The sequence below is a fragment of the Oncorhynchus masou genome, chromosome 32, assembly GCF_036934945.1.
Source record: "Oncorhynchus masou masou isolate Uvic2021 chromosome 32, UVic_Omas_1.1, whole genome shotgun sequence".
Taxonomy (NCBI): Eukaryota; Metazoa; Chordata; class Actinopteri; order Salmoniformes; family Salmonidae; genus Oncorhynchus; species Oncorhynchus masou.
In genome coordinates, this window is record NC_088243.1 from 14,307,143 (window position 1) to 14,326,676 (window position 19,534).

At 48.4% G+C, this 19,534-nt stretch overlaps 1 protein-coding gene across 1 annotated transcript in view; it reads left to right on the plus strand.

Annotated features, from left to right (window-relative positions):
• pals1a (protein associated with LIN7 1, MAGUK p55 family member a) overlaps window positions 1-19,534 on the plus strand; it is a 55,199-nt gene that overhangs the window by 25,440 nt on the left and 10,225 nt on the right. The window contains 6 exon segments of the mRNA XM_064953347.1: window positions 6,054-6,131; window positions 10,602-10,745; window positions 11,175-11,414; window positions 12,916-13,099; window positions 13,744-13,887; window positions 15,187-15,354. Of these exon segments, the coding sequence (XP_064809419.1) occupies window positions 6,054-6,131; window positions 10,602-10,745; window positions 11,175-11,414; window positions 12,916-13,099; window positions 13,744-13,887; window positions 15,187-15,354 (958 nt within the window).

Here is a 19,534-nt window from a genome sequence, read left to right on the forward strand (position 1 = left end):
TGGGGGCTGGGGTGGGAAAGAGATTGGTTTGGGCCTTGGTTGGTTTGGGCCTTGGGGCTGGGGTGTGAATGAGGTTGGTTTGGGCCTTGGTGCTGGGGTGTGAATGAGGTTGGTTTGGGCCTTGGGGCTGGGGTGGGAAAGAGGTTGGTTTGGGGGCTGGGGTGGGAAAGAGGTTGGTTTGGGGGCTGGGGTGGGAAAGAGGTTGGTTTGGGGGATGGGGTGGGAAAGAGGTTGGTTTGGGGCTTGGGGCTGGGGTGGGAAAGAGGTTGGTTTGGGGCTTGGGGGAAAGATTGGTTTGGGGGCTGGGGTGGGAAAGAGGTTGGTTTGGGGGCTGGGGTGGGGTGGGAAAGAGATTGGTTTGGGCCTTGGTTGGTTTGGGCCTTGGGGCTGGGGTGGGAAAGAGGTTGGTTTGGGCCTTGGTGCTGGGGTGGGAATGAGGTTGGTTTGGGCCTTGGTGCTGGGGTGGGAATGAGGTTGGTTTGGGGCTGGGGTGGGAAAGAGGTTGGTTTGGGGGCTGGGGTGGGAAAGAGGTTGGTTTGGGGCTTGGGGGGAAAGATTGGTTTGGGGGCTGGGGTGGGAAAGAGGTTGGTTTGGGGGCTGGGGTGGGAAAGAGATTGGTTTGGGCCTTGGTTGGTTTGGGGCTGGGGTGTGAATGAGGTTGGTTTGGGCCTTGGTGCTGGGGTGGGAAAGAGGTTGGTTTGGGGCTGGGGTGGGAAAGAGGTTGGTTTGGGGGCTGGGGTGGGAAAGAGGTTGGTTTGGGGGCTGGGGTGGGAAAGAGGTTGGTTTGGGGGCTGGGGTGGGAAAGAGGTTGGTTTGGGGGCTGGGGTGGGAAAGAGGTTGGTTTGGGCCTTGGTGCTGGGTGGGAAAGAGGTTGGTTTGGGGTTTGGGGCTGGGGTGGGAAAGAGATTGGTTTGGGGCTGGGGTGGGGAAGAGGTTGGTTTGGGGCTTGGGAGGGGAAGAGGTTGGTTTGGGGCTTGGGAGGGGAAAGAGGTTGGCTTGGGGGAGAAAGAGGTTGGTTTGGGGCTGGGGGGGGTTGGTTTGGGGCTGGGGGGGGTTGGTTTGGGGCCGGGGGGGAGAATGGTGTGGGGCTGGGGAAGGTGGTAGAATGAGGCAGTAAGGGTTAGTGCTCCTGTATACTCAATTCCAAATCAACCTGTGCGTCGCTCCACTGGTCTTTGGCTGAGCCCCCACCTCAGGCTTCATGGAAACTAGAACAGAAGGAAATGAGAGGGATACACACTTGATCTGAGGCCAAGAGGCAAGGACTGGGGAGGGTCTGTGTGTCACAATGACAGGAATATATACCACATTCACACACACTCACGTATGTATGTGTGTTATATATATAAATAAATATAAATATATATAATAATATAAATATATACAAAATATATATACAAAAAAAAATATATATATATTTTTTTTGTATTTATATTATTATATATATTTATATATATTTATATTATATCATATATATTATATATATATATATAATATCATATATATCATATATATCATACTAAGATGCACACAAGCAATCAAGTATGAGTTGTAGAAACTTTTTCCTGAATTAGGTAGCCTACTAGCCGTGAGTTTGACGTTCAGCAGAGTTTGTGCCGTGTATGAGGTTTTAAATGGACAGGAACCTCCACAAAGTACTTCAAATGTCTTTTTGTATGTTTTGTCCACTAATGAAGCTTGATTGAGGAGAAAGCCTCTTTGCCTGGAATCCCTGTATTGTGAAGAAGTGTTAATGAAACACCATAATAAACTCCTCCTGTCCTCTCATTCTTCCCATTCTGCCCCAGCCAGCAGCACAGAACAGCTCCTGCCCTCTCATTCTTCTCATTCTGCCCCAGCCAGCAGCACAGAACAGCTCCTGTCCTCACATTCTGCCCCAGCCAGCAGCACAGAACAGCTCCTGTCCTCTCATTCTTCTCATTCTGCCCTAGCCAGCAGCACAGAACAGCTCCTGTCCTCTCATTCTTCTCATTCTGCCCTAGCCAGCAGCACAGAACAGCTCCTGTCCTCTCATTCTTCTCATTCTGCCCCAGCCAGCAGCACAGAACAGCTCCTGTCCTCTCATTCTTCTCATTCTGCCCTAGCCAGCAGCACAGAACAGCTCCTGTCCTCTCATTCTTCTCATTCTGCCCTAGCCAGCAGCACAGAACAGCTCCTGTCCTCTCATTCTTCTCATTCTGCCCCAGCCAGCAGTACAGAACAGCTCCTGTCCTCTCATTCTTCTCACTCTGCCCCAGCCAGCAGCACAGAACAGCTCCTGTCCTCTCATTCTTCTCATTCTGCCCCAGCCAGCAGCACAGAACAGCTCCTGTCCTCTCATTCTTCTCATTCTGCCCCAGCCAGCAGCACAGAACAGCTCCTGTCCTCTCATTCTTCTCATTCTGCCCCAGCCAGCAGCACAGAACAGCTCCTGTCCTCTCATTCTTCTCATTCTGCCCCAGCCAGCAGCACAGAACAGCTCCTGTCCTCTCATTCTTCTCATTCTGCCCTAGCCAGCAGCACAGAACAGCTCCTGTCCTCTCATTCTTCTCATTCTGCCCTAGCCAGCAGCACAGAACAGCTCCTGTCCTCTCATTCTTCTCATTCTGCCCCAGCCAGCAGCACAGAACAGCTCCTGTACTCCGCTCCCCCCATCATTAGAGCCCAAACTAATCAAGAACTCAAACTCACTGACCTGGACTAGAAGGGAAACTCACAATAGGGCCTCATGCACTCTCTCACTATGTATCTCTGTCTGCCTTTCTCTCAATTCAATTCAAAGGGCTTTATTGGCATGGGAAACATATGTTTACATTGACAAAGCAAGTGAAATAGACTAGCGAAATAAATCAGAAATTAACAGTAAACATTACACTCACAAAAGTTTTTAAATAAAATAGACATTTCAAATGTTATAATGTGCAAATAGTTGAAGTATGAAATATAGGTTATATTATATTTACTACAGGTATGGTATTTGTACTCCACTGGTTGCCCTTTTCTTGTGGCAACAGGTCACACATCTTGCTGCTGTGATTGCACACTGGTATTTCACCCAATAGATAGGGGATTTTCTCAAGATGAAATTTGCTTTAAAATCTTTGTCTGTGTGATCTGAGGGAAATATGTGTCTCTATGGTCATACATTTGGCAGGAGGTTAGGAAGTGCAGCTTGGTTTCCACCTCATTTTGTGGGCAGTGTGCACATAGGCAGACCTGGCTCTCAAGAGACGACAGGCTATGGCGGCCTTTAGCAAGGCTATGCTCACTGAGTCTGTACATAGTCAAAACTTTTCTTAGTTTTGAGTCACAGTGGTCAGATATTCTGCTACTGTGTACTCTGTTAAGGGCCAAATAGCATTCCAGTTTGGTCAGTTATTTTTGTTTATTATCTTTTTGTTTCCTATGTACAGAGTGTCCTATTGGCCAGTCCTCATGTGGACCACGTCACCAGAATACTAGAGACACAAACAACACCATAGTGGGATTAGCCTTGCTCTGGAGGAGACCAATTAAATGAGGGGTGTTTTCTGCCTGTGTCCACCCTTGTAAAACCCCACCTCCCATAGGCTTAGTGTTAAGCTTAGTTGACAGTAAAGGAGGGATTTTGTCTTGACTGGCTAAAATTGAACTTTTGTATAATTTCAGCCAGTAGTTCTGAGAGTGATGCTCATAAGCCAAAAGTGGTCCCCATTTTGTGTACTACGTCATCCATTTCATTTGGGGCAGGCGGGCTCAAATTTGTTGGTACCCCTCCACAAAAAAAAACGAAGAATGCACAATTTTCTCAGAAATAACTTGAAACTGACCAAAGCAATTTGCATCCACCATTGTTTATTCCATGTTTAATAGAAATCAGACTTTGCTTTTGATTTTTTTTATTCAACATAATATTGTAAGTAATAAAACAAATGAAAATGGCATGGCAAAAATGTTGGGACCCATAACCTAATATTTTGTTGCACAACCTTTAGAGGCAATCACTGCAATCAAATGTTTTCTGTAGATCTCAATGAGACTTCTGCACCTGTTAACCGGTAGTTTGGCCCACTCTTCCTGAGCAAACTGCTCCAGCTGTCTCAGGTTTGATGGATGCCTTCTGCACCTGTTAACAGGTAGTTTGGCCCACTCTTCCTGAGCAAACTGCTCCAGCTGTCTCAGGTTTGATGGATGCCTTCTGCACCTGTTAACAGGTAGTTTGGCCCACTCTTCCTGAGCAAACTGCTCCAGCTGTCTCAGGTTTGATGGATGCCTTCTGCACCTGTTAACAGGTAGTTTGGCCCACTCTTCCTGAGCAAACTGCTCCAGCTGTCTCAGGTTTGATGGATGCCTTCTGCACCTGTTAACAGGTAGTTTGGCCCACTCTTCCTGAGCAAACTGCTCCAGCTGTCTCAGGTTTGATGGGTGCCTTCTCCAGACAAATCTCCCTTTCCTTTCTCTGGTCTATGTTCCGTGTGGTCCACACAATGATACCAAACTGCTCAGTGACGACTTCTGTCCATTTAAATCGGCTGAATGACTGGTTTACAAGATTGGAGATGTGTATGTGTGTGATACGAATTAGTTTGAAATATCACTATAATCCAAGTATTTATTATATTTTCTAAGGGGTACCAACAAATGTTTCCAGGCCATTTTAGAATATATTTGTAGAATAAGCAATAATTAATCTCTTTTCACAGCTTCTTTGCTTTATTCTATGACAAACCAAAGGCAGGCAAGTATACATGATAAAATAGCTTTTAATGTCATCTCTTTTCAGGAGCAATGAAGCATTATTTCAATGAGCTGTAAGGGTACCAACACATTTGAGCACATCTGTATGTAGGTTTTTGCTGCAATTTGTATGATATGTTATGAATCTAGGTGCTTAGGATCTTTAAAAGGCATCTGTAACCAACGCTCATTAGCATTGCAAAACATTCTATCATTCTGCTGCGTGCCCTAATGAACATAACCCAAGCTGAACCTGGGGCCTAGGCTGTGGTTATTTTACTATTCTGCCTGCATGGCCTGGGCCTGCATGGCCTGGGCCTGCATGGCCTGGGCCTGCATGGCCTGGGGCTGCATGGCCTGGGGCTGCATGGCCTGGGGCTGTATGGCCTGGGGCTGAGCCTGCATGGCCTGGGGCTGAGCCTGCATGGCCTGGGGCTGAGCCTGCATGGCCTGGGGCTGAGCCTGCATGGCCTGGGGCTGAGCCTGCATGGCCTGGGGCTGAGCCTGCATGGCCTGGGGCTGAGCCTGCATGGCCTGGGGCTGAGCCTGCATGGCCTGGGGCTGAGCCTGCATGGCCTGGGGCTGAGCCTGCATGGCCTGGGGCTGAGCCTGCATGGCCTGGGGCTGAGCCTGCATGGCCTGGGGCTGAGCCTGCATGGCCTGGGCCTGCATGGCCTGGGCCTGCATGGCCTGGGGCTGCATGGCCTGGGGCTGAGCCTGCATGGCCTGGGGCTGAGCCTGCATGGCCTGGGGCTGAGCCTGCATGGCCTGGGGCTGAGCCTGCATGGCCTGGGGCTGAGCCTGCATGGCCTGGGGCTGAGCCTGCATGGCCTGGGGCTGAGCCTGCATGGCCTGGGGCTGAGCCTGCATGGCCTGGGGCTGAGCCTGCATGGCCTGGGGCTGGGGCTGTATGGCCTGGGGCTGTATGGCCTGGGGCTGTATGGCCTGGGGCTGCATGGCCTGGGGCTGAGCCTGTATGGGCTGGGGCTGCATGGCCTGGGCCTGGGGCCAATCTAAAGGCTTTTGAAGGCCCATCAACAGAACATGGATCACCAGCTTTTAGAATAATTCACTTTCACCCCACAAGGAAAAAATGAAAACCAGTCAACTTAATGTTTTAACACAAACCCTATGCCCTCTAATCTGGTAAACAAATGTAGCCTATTGTATCAAATGGGTGGAAATATTTAAATACTTCAAACCTTTCTGTAGATATGTTACTTTTTGATGCGTTTCTTTGATCAGATAGAACAGCTGTAAATCATGAATGTGTTTCAAGTTTTGGGCGTGACTGCTATCCCTCATCTTTCTTTGATTTCCTGTGTGTTCATCTTCAGGTCCAGTCTATGGTTCATAACAGCCAACACAAGGAGGGTTTGGAGCTCAACACTCTGCTCTCCTCACCACATGTCCAGGTGAGGCATCCATCCATTCCTACTGGAATGACTAATTATGTGTCTCTGTGCAACCGCTGTGTCTCACCTGCGTCTCTGTCCCAGCATAACCCGTATCCCCCTCAGCATAACCCGTATCCCCCTCAGCATAACCCGTATCCCCCTCAGCATAACCCGTATCCCCCTCAGCATAACCCGTATCCCATTCAGCATAACCCGTATCCCATTCAGCATAACCCGTATCCCCCTCAGCATAACCCGTATCCCATTCAGCATAACCCGTATCCCATTCAGCATAACCCGTATCCCCCTCAGCATAACCCGTATCCCATTCAGCATAACCCGTATCCCCCTCAGCATAACCCGTATCCCATTCAGCATAACCCGTATCCCCCTCAGCATAACCCGTATCCCCCTCAGCATAACCCGTATCCCCCTCAGCATAACCCGTATCCCCCTCAGCATAACCCGTATCCCATTCAGCATAACCCGTATCCCCCTCAGCATAACCCGTATCCCATTCAGCATAACCCGTATCCCCCTCAGCATAACCCGTATCCCATTCAGCATAACCCGTATCCCCCTCAGCATAACCCGTATCCCCCTCAGCATAACCCGTATCCCCCTCAGCATAACCCGTATCCCCCTCAGCATAACCCGTATCCCATTCAGCATAACCCGTATCCCCCTCAGCATAACCCGTATCCCATTCAGCATAACCCGTATCCCCCTCAGCATAACCCGTATCCCCCTCAGCATAACCCGTATCCCCCTCAGCATAACCCGTATCCCCCTCAGCATAACCCGTATCCCATTCAGCATAACCCGTATCCCCCTCAGCATAACCCGTATCCCATTCAGCATAACCCGTATCCCCCTCAGCATAACCCGTATCCCATTCAGCATAACCCGTATCCCCCTCAGCATAACCCGTATCCCCCTCAGCATAACCCGTATCCCCCTCAGCATAACCCGTATCCCATTCAGCATAACCCGTATCCCCCTCAGCATAACCCGTATCCCCCTCAGCATAACCCGTATCCCCCTCAGCATAACCCGTATCCCCCTCAGCATAACCCGTATCCCCCTCAGCATAACCCGTATCCCCCTCAGCATAACCCGTATCCCCCTCAGCATAACCCGTATCCCCCTGGGAGTTTGTTCAGGTCAGGAGTGTGTTGATTCAGCTGTGATCAGCTGTTGGCTCCTAATCTCTCTCCTACATCCTTGCTCTGAGTTTATACTATATGACCAAGCTGTCTTCCCCTGAGCCCTGTACACTGCTTCTGCAATGTGACCAAGCTGTCTTCCCCTGAGCCCTGTACACTGCTTCTGCAATGTGACCAAGCTGTCTTCCCCTGAGCCCTGTACACTGCTTCTGCAATGTGACCAAGCTGTCTTCCCCTGAGCCCTGTACACTGCTTCTGCAATGTGACCAAGCTGTCTTCCCCTGAGCCCTGTACACTGCTTCTGCAATGTGACCAAGCTGTCTTCCCCTGAGCCCTGTACACTGCTTCTGCAATGTGACCAAGCTGTCTTCCCCTGAGCCCTGTACACTGCTTCTGCAATGTGACCAAGCTGTCTTCCCCTGAGCCCTGTACACTGCTTCTGCAATGTGACCAAGCTGTCTTCCCCTGAGCCCTGTACACTGCTTCTGCAATGTGACCAAGCTGTCTTCCCCTGAGCCCTGTACACTGCTTCTGCAATGTGACCAAGCTGTCTTCCCCTGAGCCCTGTACACTGCTTCTGCAATGTGACCAAGCTGTCTTCCCCTGAGCCCTGTACACTGCTTCTGCAATGTGACCAAGCTGTCTTCCCCTGAGCCCTGTACAATTCTACCTTTCCCTTACACTCAGACTTGTCTCTGTCCCCCACATCTACAATTTATTTTTTATTTTATTTAACTAGGCAAGTCCGTTAAGAACAAATTATTATTTACAATTATGGCCTACCCCTGCCAAACCCTCCCCTAACCTGTACGACGCTGAGCAAATTGTGTGCCACCCTTTGGGACTCCCGATTATGGCCGATTGTGACAGCCTGGAATCAAACCAGGGTCTCTAATGACGTCTCGAGCACTTCAATGCAGAGCCTTAGACCGCTGCACCACTCAGGAGGCCAGTGATGCTGCTGCTCCTCTGAGACACCAGGGCAGGTTCAGTAGGGAGGGACGGTTTGAAACAGATTGATAAGGGAGGTACTACAGTGTGCACTACTGAACATGACCCAACACACAGGAGGATGGAGGAGAGGAAGAAGGTAGACCTAGTGAGGTAACTAACCAGGCCTTTCTCCCCAGGGGATGATATGGCTGTTAGTCTGTTACTACTTACTGAAGGTTTCTTATATCATGTTTCTCCTCCTGGATTTTCTTCCTTCCACATGAATCAAATTTATTTGTCGCATAAACAGATCTGCAGATGTGCAGGTGCAGCGAAATGCTTGTGTTTCTAGGTCCAACAGTGCAGTAGTACCTTGTAATAGAAATACACACAAAATCCAGAAAATAAATATAGGATGAGCCTTGACTAGAATACAGTGTATACATATAAAGTGGGTGAAACCGCATGTAAACATTATTAAAGTGATCAGTGTTCAATGACTCTATGTACAGCAGTCTCTAGGCTGCAGGGTAGAGTATCGGGTGGTAGCCATCTAGAATAGTCTCTAGGCTGCAGGGTAGAGTACCGGGTGGTAGCCATCTAGAATAGTCTCTAGGCTGCAGGGTAGAGTACCGGGTGGTAGCCATCTAGAACAGTCTCTAGGCTGCAGGGTAGAGTACCTGGTGGTAGCCATCTAGAACAGACACGAGGCTGCAGGGGAGAGTACCGGGTGGTAGCCGGCTAGAACAGTCACTAGGCTGCCGGGGAGAGTACCGGGTGGTAGCCATCTAGAACAGTCACTAGGCTGCAGGGTAGAGTACCGTGTGGTAGCCGGCTAGAACAGTCTCTACGCTGCAGGGTAGAGTACCGTGTGGTAGCCGGCTAGAACAGTCTCTACGCTGCAGGGTAGAGTACCGGGTGGTAGCCGGCTAGAACAGTCACTAGGCTGCAGGGTAGAGTACCGGGTGGTAGCCGGCTAGAGCAGTCACTAGGCTGCAGGGTAGAGTTCCAGGTGGTAGCCAGCTAGAACAGTCACTAGGCTGCAGGGTAGAGTACCGAGTGGTAGCCGGCTAGAACAGTCACTAGGCTGCAGGGTAGAGTACCGGGTGGTAGCCGGCTAGAGCAGTGACTAAGGTTCAGGGCAGGAAATAGAAGAATATCAGGGGGCTCTGGAAGTAAAGACTACAGTACTGTTAAAGACAGGTCTCTGTGGATGTGTGCGTTCATGCGCCTATCTCTACCTGTGTGTTTGCTTTACAAGTCACTGAAAGTTAACCTACAAAGTCTGATTGTTATCTCCAAGTAAGCCTTGTCTGAGCCAGAACTGCCCATAGGGGCAGGAGCATATCTCCTGTTTCTGTAGAGTGAGGCAGCTTGATGTACAAGTGCACCCACTAGACATGATGCTAGTCTTTCACATGGCCTTGCCCCCCAATCCATCGCCTTAACGCTGGCTGGCAAGCAGAGAGGTGTGACTCGCCTGGGGATCGAACCCCTACGTTCCAACCTCAGGCCGGACACCAATGCCACTGAGTTGGTGTGTGAGCATATTGTAAAAGTCTAGTAGTTAACCCAGAATGTGTGACTGCTCTCTGTGCCTTTCAGTGTTGCTGGCCAGTGACTGTTTGGTGAAGAGAGGACAGGGAGGGATGTTGTGTTTCCTATAAAAGTGTCTAGTTAACCCAGTAATTCTGACCAGTACATCCCCTGTGTCCCCTGTCCCTCCCCAGTAGGTACTACTGGCCCATGACTGTATGGAGTCTGTGTCTTGGTGTGCCAGTCTAACCTGTGTCTCTGCATCCAACCATCTAGCAGCTAGAGTCTGGTTAGTTAACCCAGTAAGGCTAACCCTATGTCCCCTGTCCCTCCCCAGTAGGTACTGTATGGAGTCTGTGTCTTGGTGTGCCAGTCTAACCTGTGTCTCTGCATCCAACCATCTAGCAGCTAGAGTCTGGTTAGTTAACCCAGTAAGGCTAACCCTATGTCCCCTGTACCTCCCCAGTAGGTACTGTATGGAGTCTGTGTCTTGGTGTGCCAGTCTAACCTGTGTCTCTGCATCCAACCATCTAGCAGCTAGAGTCTGGTTAGTTAACCCAGTAAGGCTAACCCTATGTCCCCTGTCCCTCCCCAGTAGGTACTGTATGGAGTCTGTGTCTTGGTGTGCCAGTCTAACCTGTGTCTCTGCATCCAACCATCTAGCAGCTAGAGTCTGGTTAGTTAACCCAGTAAGGCTAACCCTATGTCCCCTGTACCTCCCCAGTAGGTACTGTATGGAGTCTGTGTCTTGGTGTGCCAGTCTAACCTGTGTCTCTGCATCCAACCATCTAGCAGCTAGAGTCTGGTTAGTTAACCCAGTAAGGCTAACCCTATGTCCCCTGTCCCTCCCCAGGCGGTGCTTCTGGCCCATGACTGTGTTGCGGAGCAGGAGATGCAGCTGGAGCCCCTGACCCCTGACCCCTGTGAGGCTCTCACCCAGTGGGGAGGGGAGACTGTCAAGATAGTCCGCATGGAGAAGGCCAGGGACATCCCACTGGTGAGACTCTTTTAAAACACACCAACAGTCATGAATCATCATATGAGTAGACATAGGCTGTCTGAATAGTCCCAGCTGTCAAATCCTCGGTTCTTCCAGTCTTTGTTTTCTCAATTCCTCCCTCAAAGCTTATTGGAGGAGAGGCTCCAAGGTCCTGCCCTTCGGGATCCCCCCTCCCAATGAGCTTTGAGAGTGTAGCGACGAATCAAGGACGGGAGGAATCGAGGATTTGACAGCTTGTATTTAGGTTTTAGGCTGAGTATCTGTAAACAACTTTTTGACAACTGCTGATGTAAAAAGGGCTTTATAAAATACATTTGAATGAATGTACACTTTTCAGACAAAGCCATCATCTCTCATATCAGAAAAGTTGAATCCCTCCTGTATCTATCACTAACCTCTGTTCCTCACCCTGTGTATGTGCGGCAGGGTGCGACAGTGCGTAACGACATGGACAGCGTGGTAATAAGCCGCATCGTGAAGGGCGGTGCGGCAGAGCGCAGCGGGCTGCTGCATGAAGGAGACGAGGTTCTGGAGATCAACGGAGTGGAGATCAGAGGGAAGGACGTCAACGAGGTCTTCGACATCCTGGCCGAAATGCACGGAACCCTGACCTTCATCCTTATCCCCAGCTCACAGAACAAACCCCCGCCCATCAAAGAGACTGTGGTGAGTACAGACCAAACCCCCGTCCATCCGAGACTGTGGTGAGTACAGACCAAACCCCCGTCCATCCGAGACTGTGGTGAGTACAGACCAAACCCCCGTCCATCCGAGACTGTGGTGAGTACAGACCAAACCCCCGTCCATCCGAGACTGTGGTGAGTACAGACCAAACCCCCGTCCATCAGAGACTGTAGTGAGTACAGACCAAACCCCCGTCCATCCGAGACTGTGGTGAGTACAGACCAAACCCCCGTCCATCCGAGACTGTAGTGAGTACAGACCAAACCCCCGATCATCAGAGAGACTGTAGTGAGTACAGACCAAACCCCCGTCCATCAGAGAGACTGTAGTGAGTACAGACCAAACCCCGTCCATCAGAGAGACTCGTGAGTACAGACCAAAACCCCGTCCATCAGAGACTGGGGAGTACAGACCAAAACCCTGCCCATCAGAGACTGGGGAGTACAGACCAAAACCCTGCCCATCAGAGACTGGGGAGTACAGACCAAAACCCCGTCCATCAGAGACTGGGGAGTACAGACCAAAACCCTGCCCATCAGAGACTGGGGAGTACAGACCAAAACCCCGTCCATCAGAGACTGGGGAGTACAGACCAAAACCCCGTCCATCAGAGACTGGGGAGTACAGACCAAAACCCCGTCCATCAGAGACTGGGGAGTACAGACCAAAACCCCGCCCATCAGAGACTGGGGAGTACAGACCAAAACCCTGCCCATCAGAGACTGGGGAGTACAGACCAAAACCCCGTCCATCAGAAACTGGGGTGAGTACAGACCAAAACCCCGCCCATCAGAGACTGTGGTGAGTACAGACCAAAACCCCCGCCCATCAGAGACTGTAGTGAGTACCAACCAAACCCCCGTCCATCAGAGACTGGGGAGTACAGACCAAAACCCTGTCCATCAGAGACTGGGGTGAGTACAGACCAAAACCCCTGCCCATCAGAGACTGTAGTGAGTACCGACCAAACCCCCGTCCATCAGAGACTGGGGAGTACAGACCAAAAACCCCGTCCATCAGAGACTGGTGAGTACAGACACATCTCCGACCACCTCTCCTCTCAGCTTCTATCCAAACCTTGGCTGTGATGTCCGTCTGTCGGTAGCATTCACACTGTTCCAAGTTCCAATGGTTCTTAGTGTGTTGGACAGCATGGTTCTGACCCATAGCCAATGTTGCTTTGATTCCCACATGGGCCACCACATACTGAATATGTCCTTATGAACACTACATTGTTTTGGATTATAAACTGGGTGGTTCGAGCCCAGAATACTGATTGGCTGACAGCCATGGTATATCAGATTGTATGACAAAACATGTATTTGTACTGCTCTAATTATGTTGGTAACCAGTTAATAATAGTAATAAGGCAACTCAGGGGGTTGTGGTATATGGCCTTATTGCTTAATTAGAGCATCTGCTACATGACCATATTTACAAATGTGAATCTTAATGTAATTCTAGAATGTCCTCTTTCCACCAGGTCCATGTGAAGGCTCACTTTGACTACGACCCGTCTGATGACCCCTACGTGCCGTGTAGGGAACTGGGCCTGTGCTTCCAGAAGGGAGACATCCTCCACATCATTAGCCAGGACGACCCCAACTGGTGGCAGGCCTACAGGGACGGAGACGAGGACAACCAGCCCCTGGCCGGGCTAGTACCAGGTACGCTACCCTGACCCCAACCAGCACCTGGACGGGTTAGTACCAGGTACGCTACCCTGACCCCAACCAGCCCCTGACCGGGCTAGTACCAGGTACGCTACCCTGACCCCAACCAGCCCCTGACCGGGCTAGTACCAGGTACGCTACCCTGACCCCAACCAGCACCTGGACGGGTTAGTACCAGGTACGCTACCCTGACCCCAACCAGCCCCTGACTGGGCTAGTACCAGGTACGCTACCCTGACCCCAACCAGCCCCTGACCGGGCTAGTACCAGGTACGCTACCCTGACCCCAACCAGCCCCTGACCGGGCTAGTACCAGGTACGCTACCCTGACACCAACCAGCCCCTGACCGGGCTAGTACCAGGTACGCTACCCAGCCTCTACACAGATTGAAGGACTGTTAAGGAGAACTTAACTTTCTGAGGTTTCCAAGCTATCTCATGCTATTTTTAGGTGTGTGTGTGTGTGTGTGTGTGTTGCTTTTTTGGCCAGGTCTGTCTTGAAAAAAATATGTCTATCTGAATGTGACTTTTCTGGTTAAAGGATAAATAAAATGCCTCCTAACAAACTGGACCAGTCTCAGGTCATCAATGTAGATCATCAGACCGTTTAACAACATCTCTTCTCTTTGTAAATGTAGGCAAGAGCTTCCAGCAGCAGAGAGAGGCCATGAAGCAGACCATAGAAGAGGATAAAGAGCCAGAGAAGTCAGGAAAGCTGTGGTGTGCTAAGAAGAACAAGAAGAAGAGGAAGAAGCTCCTTTACAACGTCAAGCAGAATGATGGTAAAGCCAGCCCAGAAGAATTCACCAAGTATATTACACACCCCCATGCCTTTTCCATGACCGACCGATCAGGTTATGATCCCTTACTGATGTCACTTGTTAAATCCACTTCAAATCAGTGTGGATGAAGGGGAAGAGACGGGTTAAAGAAGGATTTTGAAGCCTTGAGACATGGATTGTGTATGTGTGCCATTCTTACCCTAATGGGTCAGACAAAATATTGAAGTGCCTTTGAAAGGAGTATGACAGTAGGTGCCAGGCGCACCGGTTTGTGTCGAGAACTGAAACGCTGCTGGGTTTTTCACGCTCAACAGTTTCCTGTGTGTATAAAGAATGGTCCACCACACTAAGGACATCCAGCCAACTTGACGCAACTGTGGGAAGAATTGGAGTCAACATCCCTGTGGAATGCTTTTCACACCTTGTAGAGTCCATGCCCGACCAACTGAGGCTGTTCTGAGGGCAAAAGGGGGGTGCAACTCAATATTAGGAAGATTTTAGAAATGTTTTGTACACTCAGTGAATATTGCAGGTGTCGTGCAGTTATTTGATTGCAGTTTCAGGATGGCTGGTGCCGTGTGTGGAGTGCGTAGTCTCTTAGTCCCACTCCCCATGCACCAAATGGCTGGAAGTAGAGCGTGGTAGAGTGCTGTCGCAGAGATGTTTGCAGACTGGTGTAGAATGAACCTATATGGGTACCCTGGGCCCGTATTCAGTGTCTCAGAGTAGGAGTGCTGATCTAGGATCAGTTTTGTATTTTAGATCATAGTGTATGAGATTATATTGGGAACGGAGGACCTGATCCTAGATCAGCACTACTACTCTGAAACTCTTGGTGAATATGAGTCCTGGTTGCTGGGGGGGCTGTTTGTCTCTGGTTCTGGAATGTGCAGACTGTGCTTGTTTTAATGCTTATGCATTATGCATGTGAAGTTATTCACACTTACTCTTCCCTTATCACTATTGACTGTTACTCATATCTCTTATACCCCGGGTTACTATTTTATAACCTGAGCAAAAAATAGCCCTAGTAGTCGTAGGCCTGAGAAAGAGAGATCACTTGCTTTAGCCAAAAGACCATGTACTATGAAAGTTAGTATTTTCACTTTAATGGACTGTGGTTGGAATGACCCCAAGATATAGTCAAAGAAATGACAAGAACAGGATAAATATTGACGTTTCAACTAAAAACCTTTCTCAGGCTCAAGTCTTTTTCATTATACCAAGATAGGAATAGTGTTTGAAATTAAACTAAAACTGTCTTGTTCCTGCTTTGTCTGTATCTCTGCTGCTCCCCAGACAACGACAGTGAGGAGATCCTGACCTATGAAGAGATGGCGCTCTACCACCAGCCAGCCAATCGAAAGCGACCCATCGCACTGATTGGTCCTCCCAACTGTGGGCAGAATGACTTGAGACAGAGACTGCTGTCCAGCCAGCCAGACAGATTTGGGGGAGCAGTCCCACGTAAGTGTCAAATTGATCAAACGTTTATTTTCAAAGGTGAACTTTCCCCTTGAACTGCACACCTCAGTGCTCCCTGAAGGCTTTCCTCAAAGTCTCTCTTGGACTTATTCACTGTACATGTATTATCAGGCTGATCTATGTAGGTACTAGTCCATTGTCGAACGTCAGGAACTGTGACGGCTGAGGGGCGAGCTTTGTGTAGGAGTGACACTATCTGACGCCAGACAATGGGTACGAGGTAATGATGCACTCATATGACATTTTTGGCCGACACAATATCCAATATTTTCCTTGACAAAAAAAAACAAAACCGACGTTTAAAATTTGAGCGGCCTTTTAAGCATTCTAATACAGTTAAATACACCGCTCAAAAAAATAAAGGGAACACTTAAACAACACAATGTAACTCCAAGTCAATCACACTTCTGTAAAATCAAACTGTCCACTTAGGAAGCAACACTGATTGACAATAAATGTCAGATTGGCAAATTCGCCACTGGCGCCCTGTGCTCTTCACAGATGAAAGCAGGTTTGCACTGAGCACATGTGACAGACGTGACAGAGTCTGGAGACGCCGTGGAGAACGTTCTGCTGCCTGCAACATCCTCCAGCATGACCGGTTTGGCGGTGGGTCAGTCATAGTGTGGGGTGGCATTTCTTTGGGGGGCCGCACAGCCCTCCAGGTGCTCGCCAGAGGTAGCCTGACTGCCATTAGGTACCGAGATGAGATCCTCAGACCCCTTGTGAGACCATATGCTGGTGCGGTTGGCCCTGGGTTCCTCCTAATGCAAGACAATGCTAGACCTCATGTGGCTGGAGTGTGTCAGCAGTTCCTGCAAGAGGAAGGCATTGATCCTATGGACTGGCCCGCCCGTTCCCCAGACCTGAATCCAATTGAGCACATCTTGGACATCATGTCTCGCTCCATCCACCAACGCCACGTTGCACCACAGACTGTCCAGGAGCTGGAGGATGCTTTAGTCCAGGTCTGGGAGGAGATCCCTCAGGAGACTATCCGCCACCTCATCGGGAGCATGTCCAGGCGTTGTAGGGAGGTCATACAGGCACGTGGAGGCCACACACACTACTGAGCCTCATTTTGACTTGTTTTAAGGACATTACATCAAAGTTGGATCAGCCTGTAGTGTGGTTTTCCACTTTAATTTTGAGTGTGACTCCAAATCCAGACCTCCATGGGTTGATACATTTGATTTCCATTGATCATTTTTGTGTTATTTTGTTGTCAGCACATTCAACTATGTAAAGAAAAAGTATTTAATAACAATATTTCATTCATTCAGATCTAGGATGTGTTATTTTAGTGTTCTCTTAATTTTTTTGAGCAGTGTAGTTAACACACACACATGGACGCAGTGGTCTAAGGCACTGCATCTCAGTGCAAGAGGTGTCACTACAGTCCCTGGTTCAAATCCAGGCTGTATCACATCTGGCCGTGATTGGGAGTCCCATAGGGTGGCGCACAATTGGGTCAACATCGTCTGGGCTTGGCCGGGGTAGGCTGTCATTGTAAATAAGAATTTGTTCATAACTGACTTGCCTAGTTAAATAAAGGTTACACACACCATACTGACCAAAGAGTTATTTTGTTAGCAATTACGTATGTCCCCATTACCAGTAAAACATAATCAAAACCTATTTCTTTATCTTACTTGCTGCGCTGTTTCGTTGTTCATTTGTTCAGTCGTTTCATTCTCAACCAGGATTTCTATGGAACACGGTTGGGGCTTTGCTGTCAAAAAAAGATGCATGTCTCATAACACTATGATGTGTCATGTAAGCTTGTTGACCAATCAGGACCTGAATATGACTGCACGTCTCATAACACTATGATGTGTCATGTAAGCTTGTTGACCAATCAGGACCTGAATATGACTGCACGTCTCATAACACTATGATGTGTCATGTAAGCTTGCTGATCAATCAGGACCTGAATATGACTGCACGTCTCATAACACTATGATGTGTCATGTAAGCTTGCTGACCAATCAGGACCTGAATATGACTGCATGTCAAATAACACTATGATGTGTCATGTAAGCTTGTTGACCAATCAGGACCTGAATATGACTGCACGTCTCATAACACTATGATGTGTCATGTAAGCTTGCTGACCAATCAGGACCTGAATATGACTGCATGTCACATAACACTGATGTGTCATGTAAGCTTGTTGACCAATCAGGACCTGAATATGACTGCATGTCACATAACACTATGATGTGTCATGTAAGCTTGTTGACCAATCAGGACCTGAATATGACTGCATGTCACATAACACTGATGTGTCATGTAAGCTTGTTGACCAATCAGGACCTGAATATGACTGCATGTCACATAACACTATGATGTGTCATGTAAGCTTGTTGACCAATCAGGACCTGAATATGACTGCATGTCAAATAACACTATGATGTGTCATGTAAGCTTGTTGACCAATCAGGACCTGAATATGACTGCACGTCTCATAACACTATGATGTGTCATGTAAGCTTGCTGACCAATCAGGACCTGAATATGACTGCACGTCACATAACACTATGATGTGTCATGTAAGCTTGTTGACCAATCAGGACCTGAATATGACTGCACGTCTCATAACACTATGATGTGTCATGTAAGCTTGTTGACCAATCAGGACCTGAATATGACTGCACGTCTCATAACACTATGATGTGTCATGTAAGCTTGTTGACCAATCAGGACCTGAATATGACTGCACGTCTCATAACACTATGATGTGTCATGTAAGCTTGTTGACCAATCAGGACCTGAATATGACTGCACGTCTCATAACACTATGATGTGTCATGTAAGCTTGTTGACCAATCAGGACCTGAATATGACTACACGTCTCATAACACTATGATGTGTCATGTAAGCTTGTTGACCAATCAGGACCTGAATATGACTGCACGTCACATAACACTATGATGTGTCATGTAAGCTTGTTGACCAATCAGGACCTGAATATGACTGCACGTCTCATAACACTATGATGTGTCATGTAAGCTTGTTGACCAATCAGGACCTGAATATGACTGCATGTCACATAACACTATGATGTGTCATGTAAGCTTGCTGACCAATCAGGACCTGAATATGACTGCACGTCTCATAACACTATGATGTGTCATGTAAGCTTGCTGACCAATCAGGACCTGAATATGACTGCACGTCACATAACACTATGATGTGTCATGTAAGCTTGTTGACCAATCAGGACCTGAATATGACTGCACGTCTCATAACACTATGATGTGTCATGTAAGCTTGTTGACCAATCAGGACCTGAATATGACTGCATGTCACATAACACTATGATGTGTCATGTAAGCTTGCTGACCAATCAGGACCTGAATATGACTGCACGTCTCATAACACTATGATGTGTCATGTAAGCTTGCTGACCAATCAGGACCTGAATATGACTGCATGTCACATAACACTATGATGTGTCATGTAAGCTTGTTGACCAATCAGGACCTGAATATGACTGCACGTCTCATAACACTATGATGTGTCATGTAAGCTTGTTGACCAATCAGGACCTGAATATGACTGCACGTCACATAACACTGATGTGTCATGTAAGCTTGCTGACCAATCAGGACCTGAATATGACTGCATGTCACATAACACTATGATGTGTCATGTAAGCTTGCTGACCAATCAGGACCTGAATATGACTGCATGTCACATAACACTATGATGTGTCATGTAAGCTTGCTGACCAATCAGGACCTGAATATGACTGCACGTCACATAACACTATGATGTGTCATGTAAGCTTGTTGACCAATCAGGACCTGAATATGACTGCACGTCACATAACACTATGATGTGTCATGTAAGCTTGCTGACCAATCAGGACCTGAATATGACTGCACGTCACATAACACTATGATGTGTCATGTAAGCTTGCTGACCAATCAGGACCTGAATATGACTGCACGTCACATAACACTATGATGTGTCATGTAAGCTTGTTGACCAATCAGGACCTGAATATTACTGCACGTCACATAATAATTTAACTCGTTCATACATTTTGTACGTAGTTATTACACATTGATTACATTATCACTCGTATTTCATATGTCACAACGATTCATCAATACTTATCCTATGATGCTGGTAAAGTTGTCTCGCACACCTACAG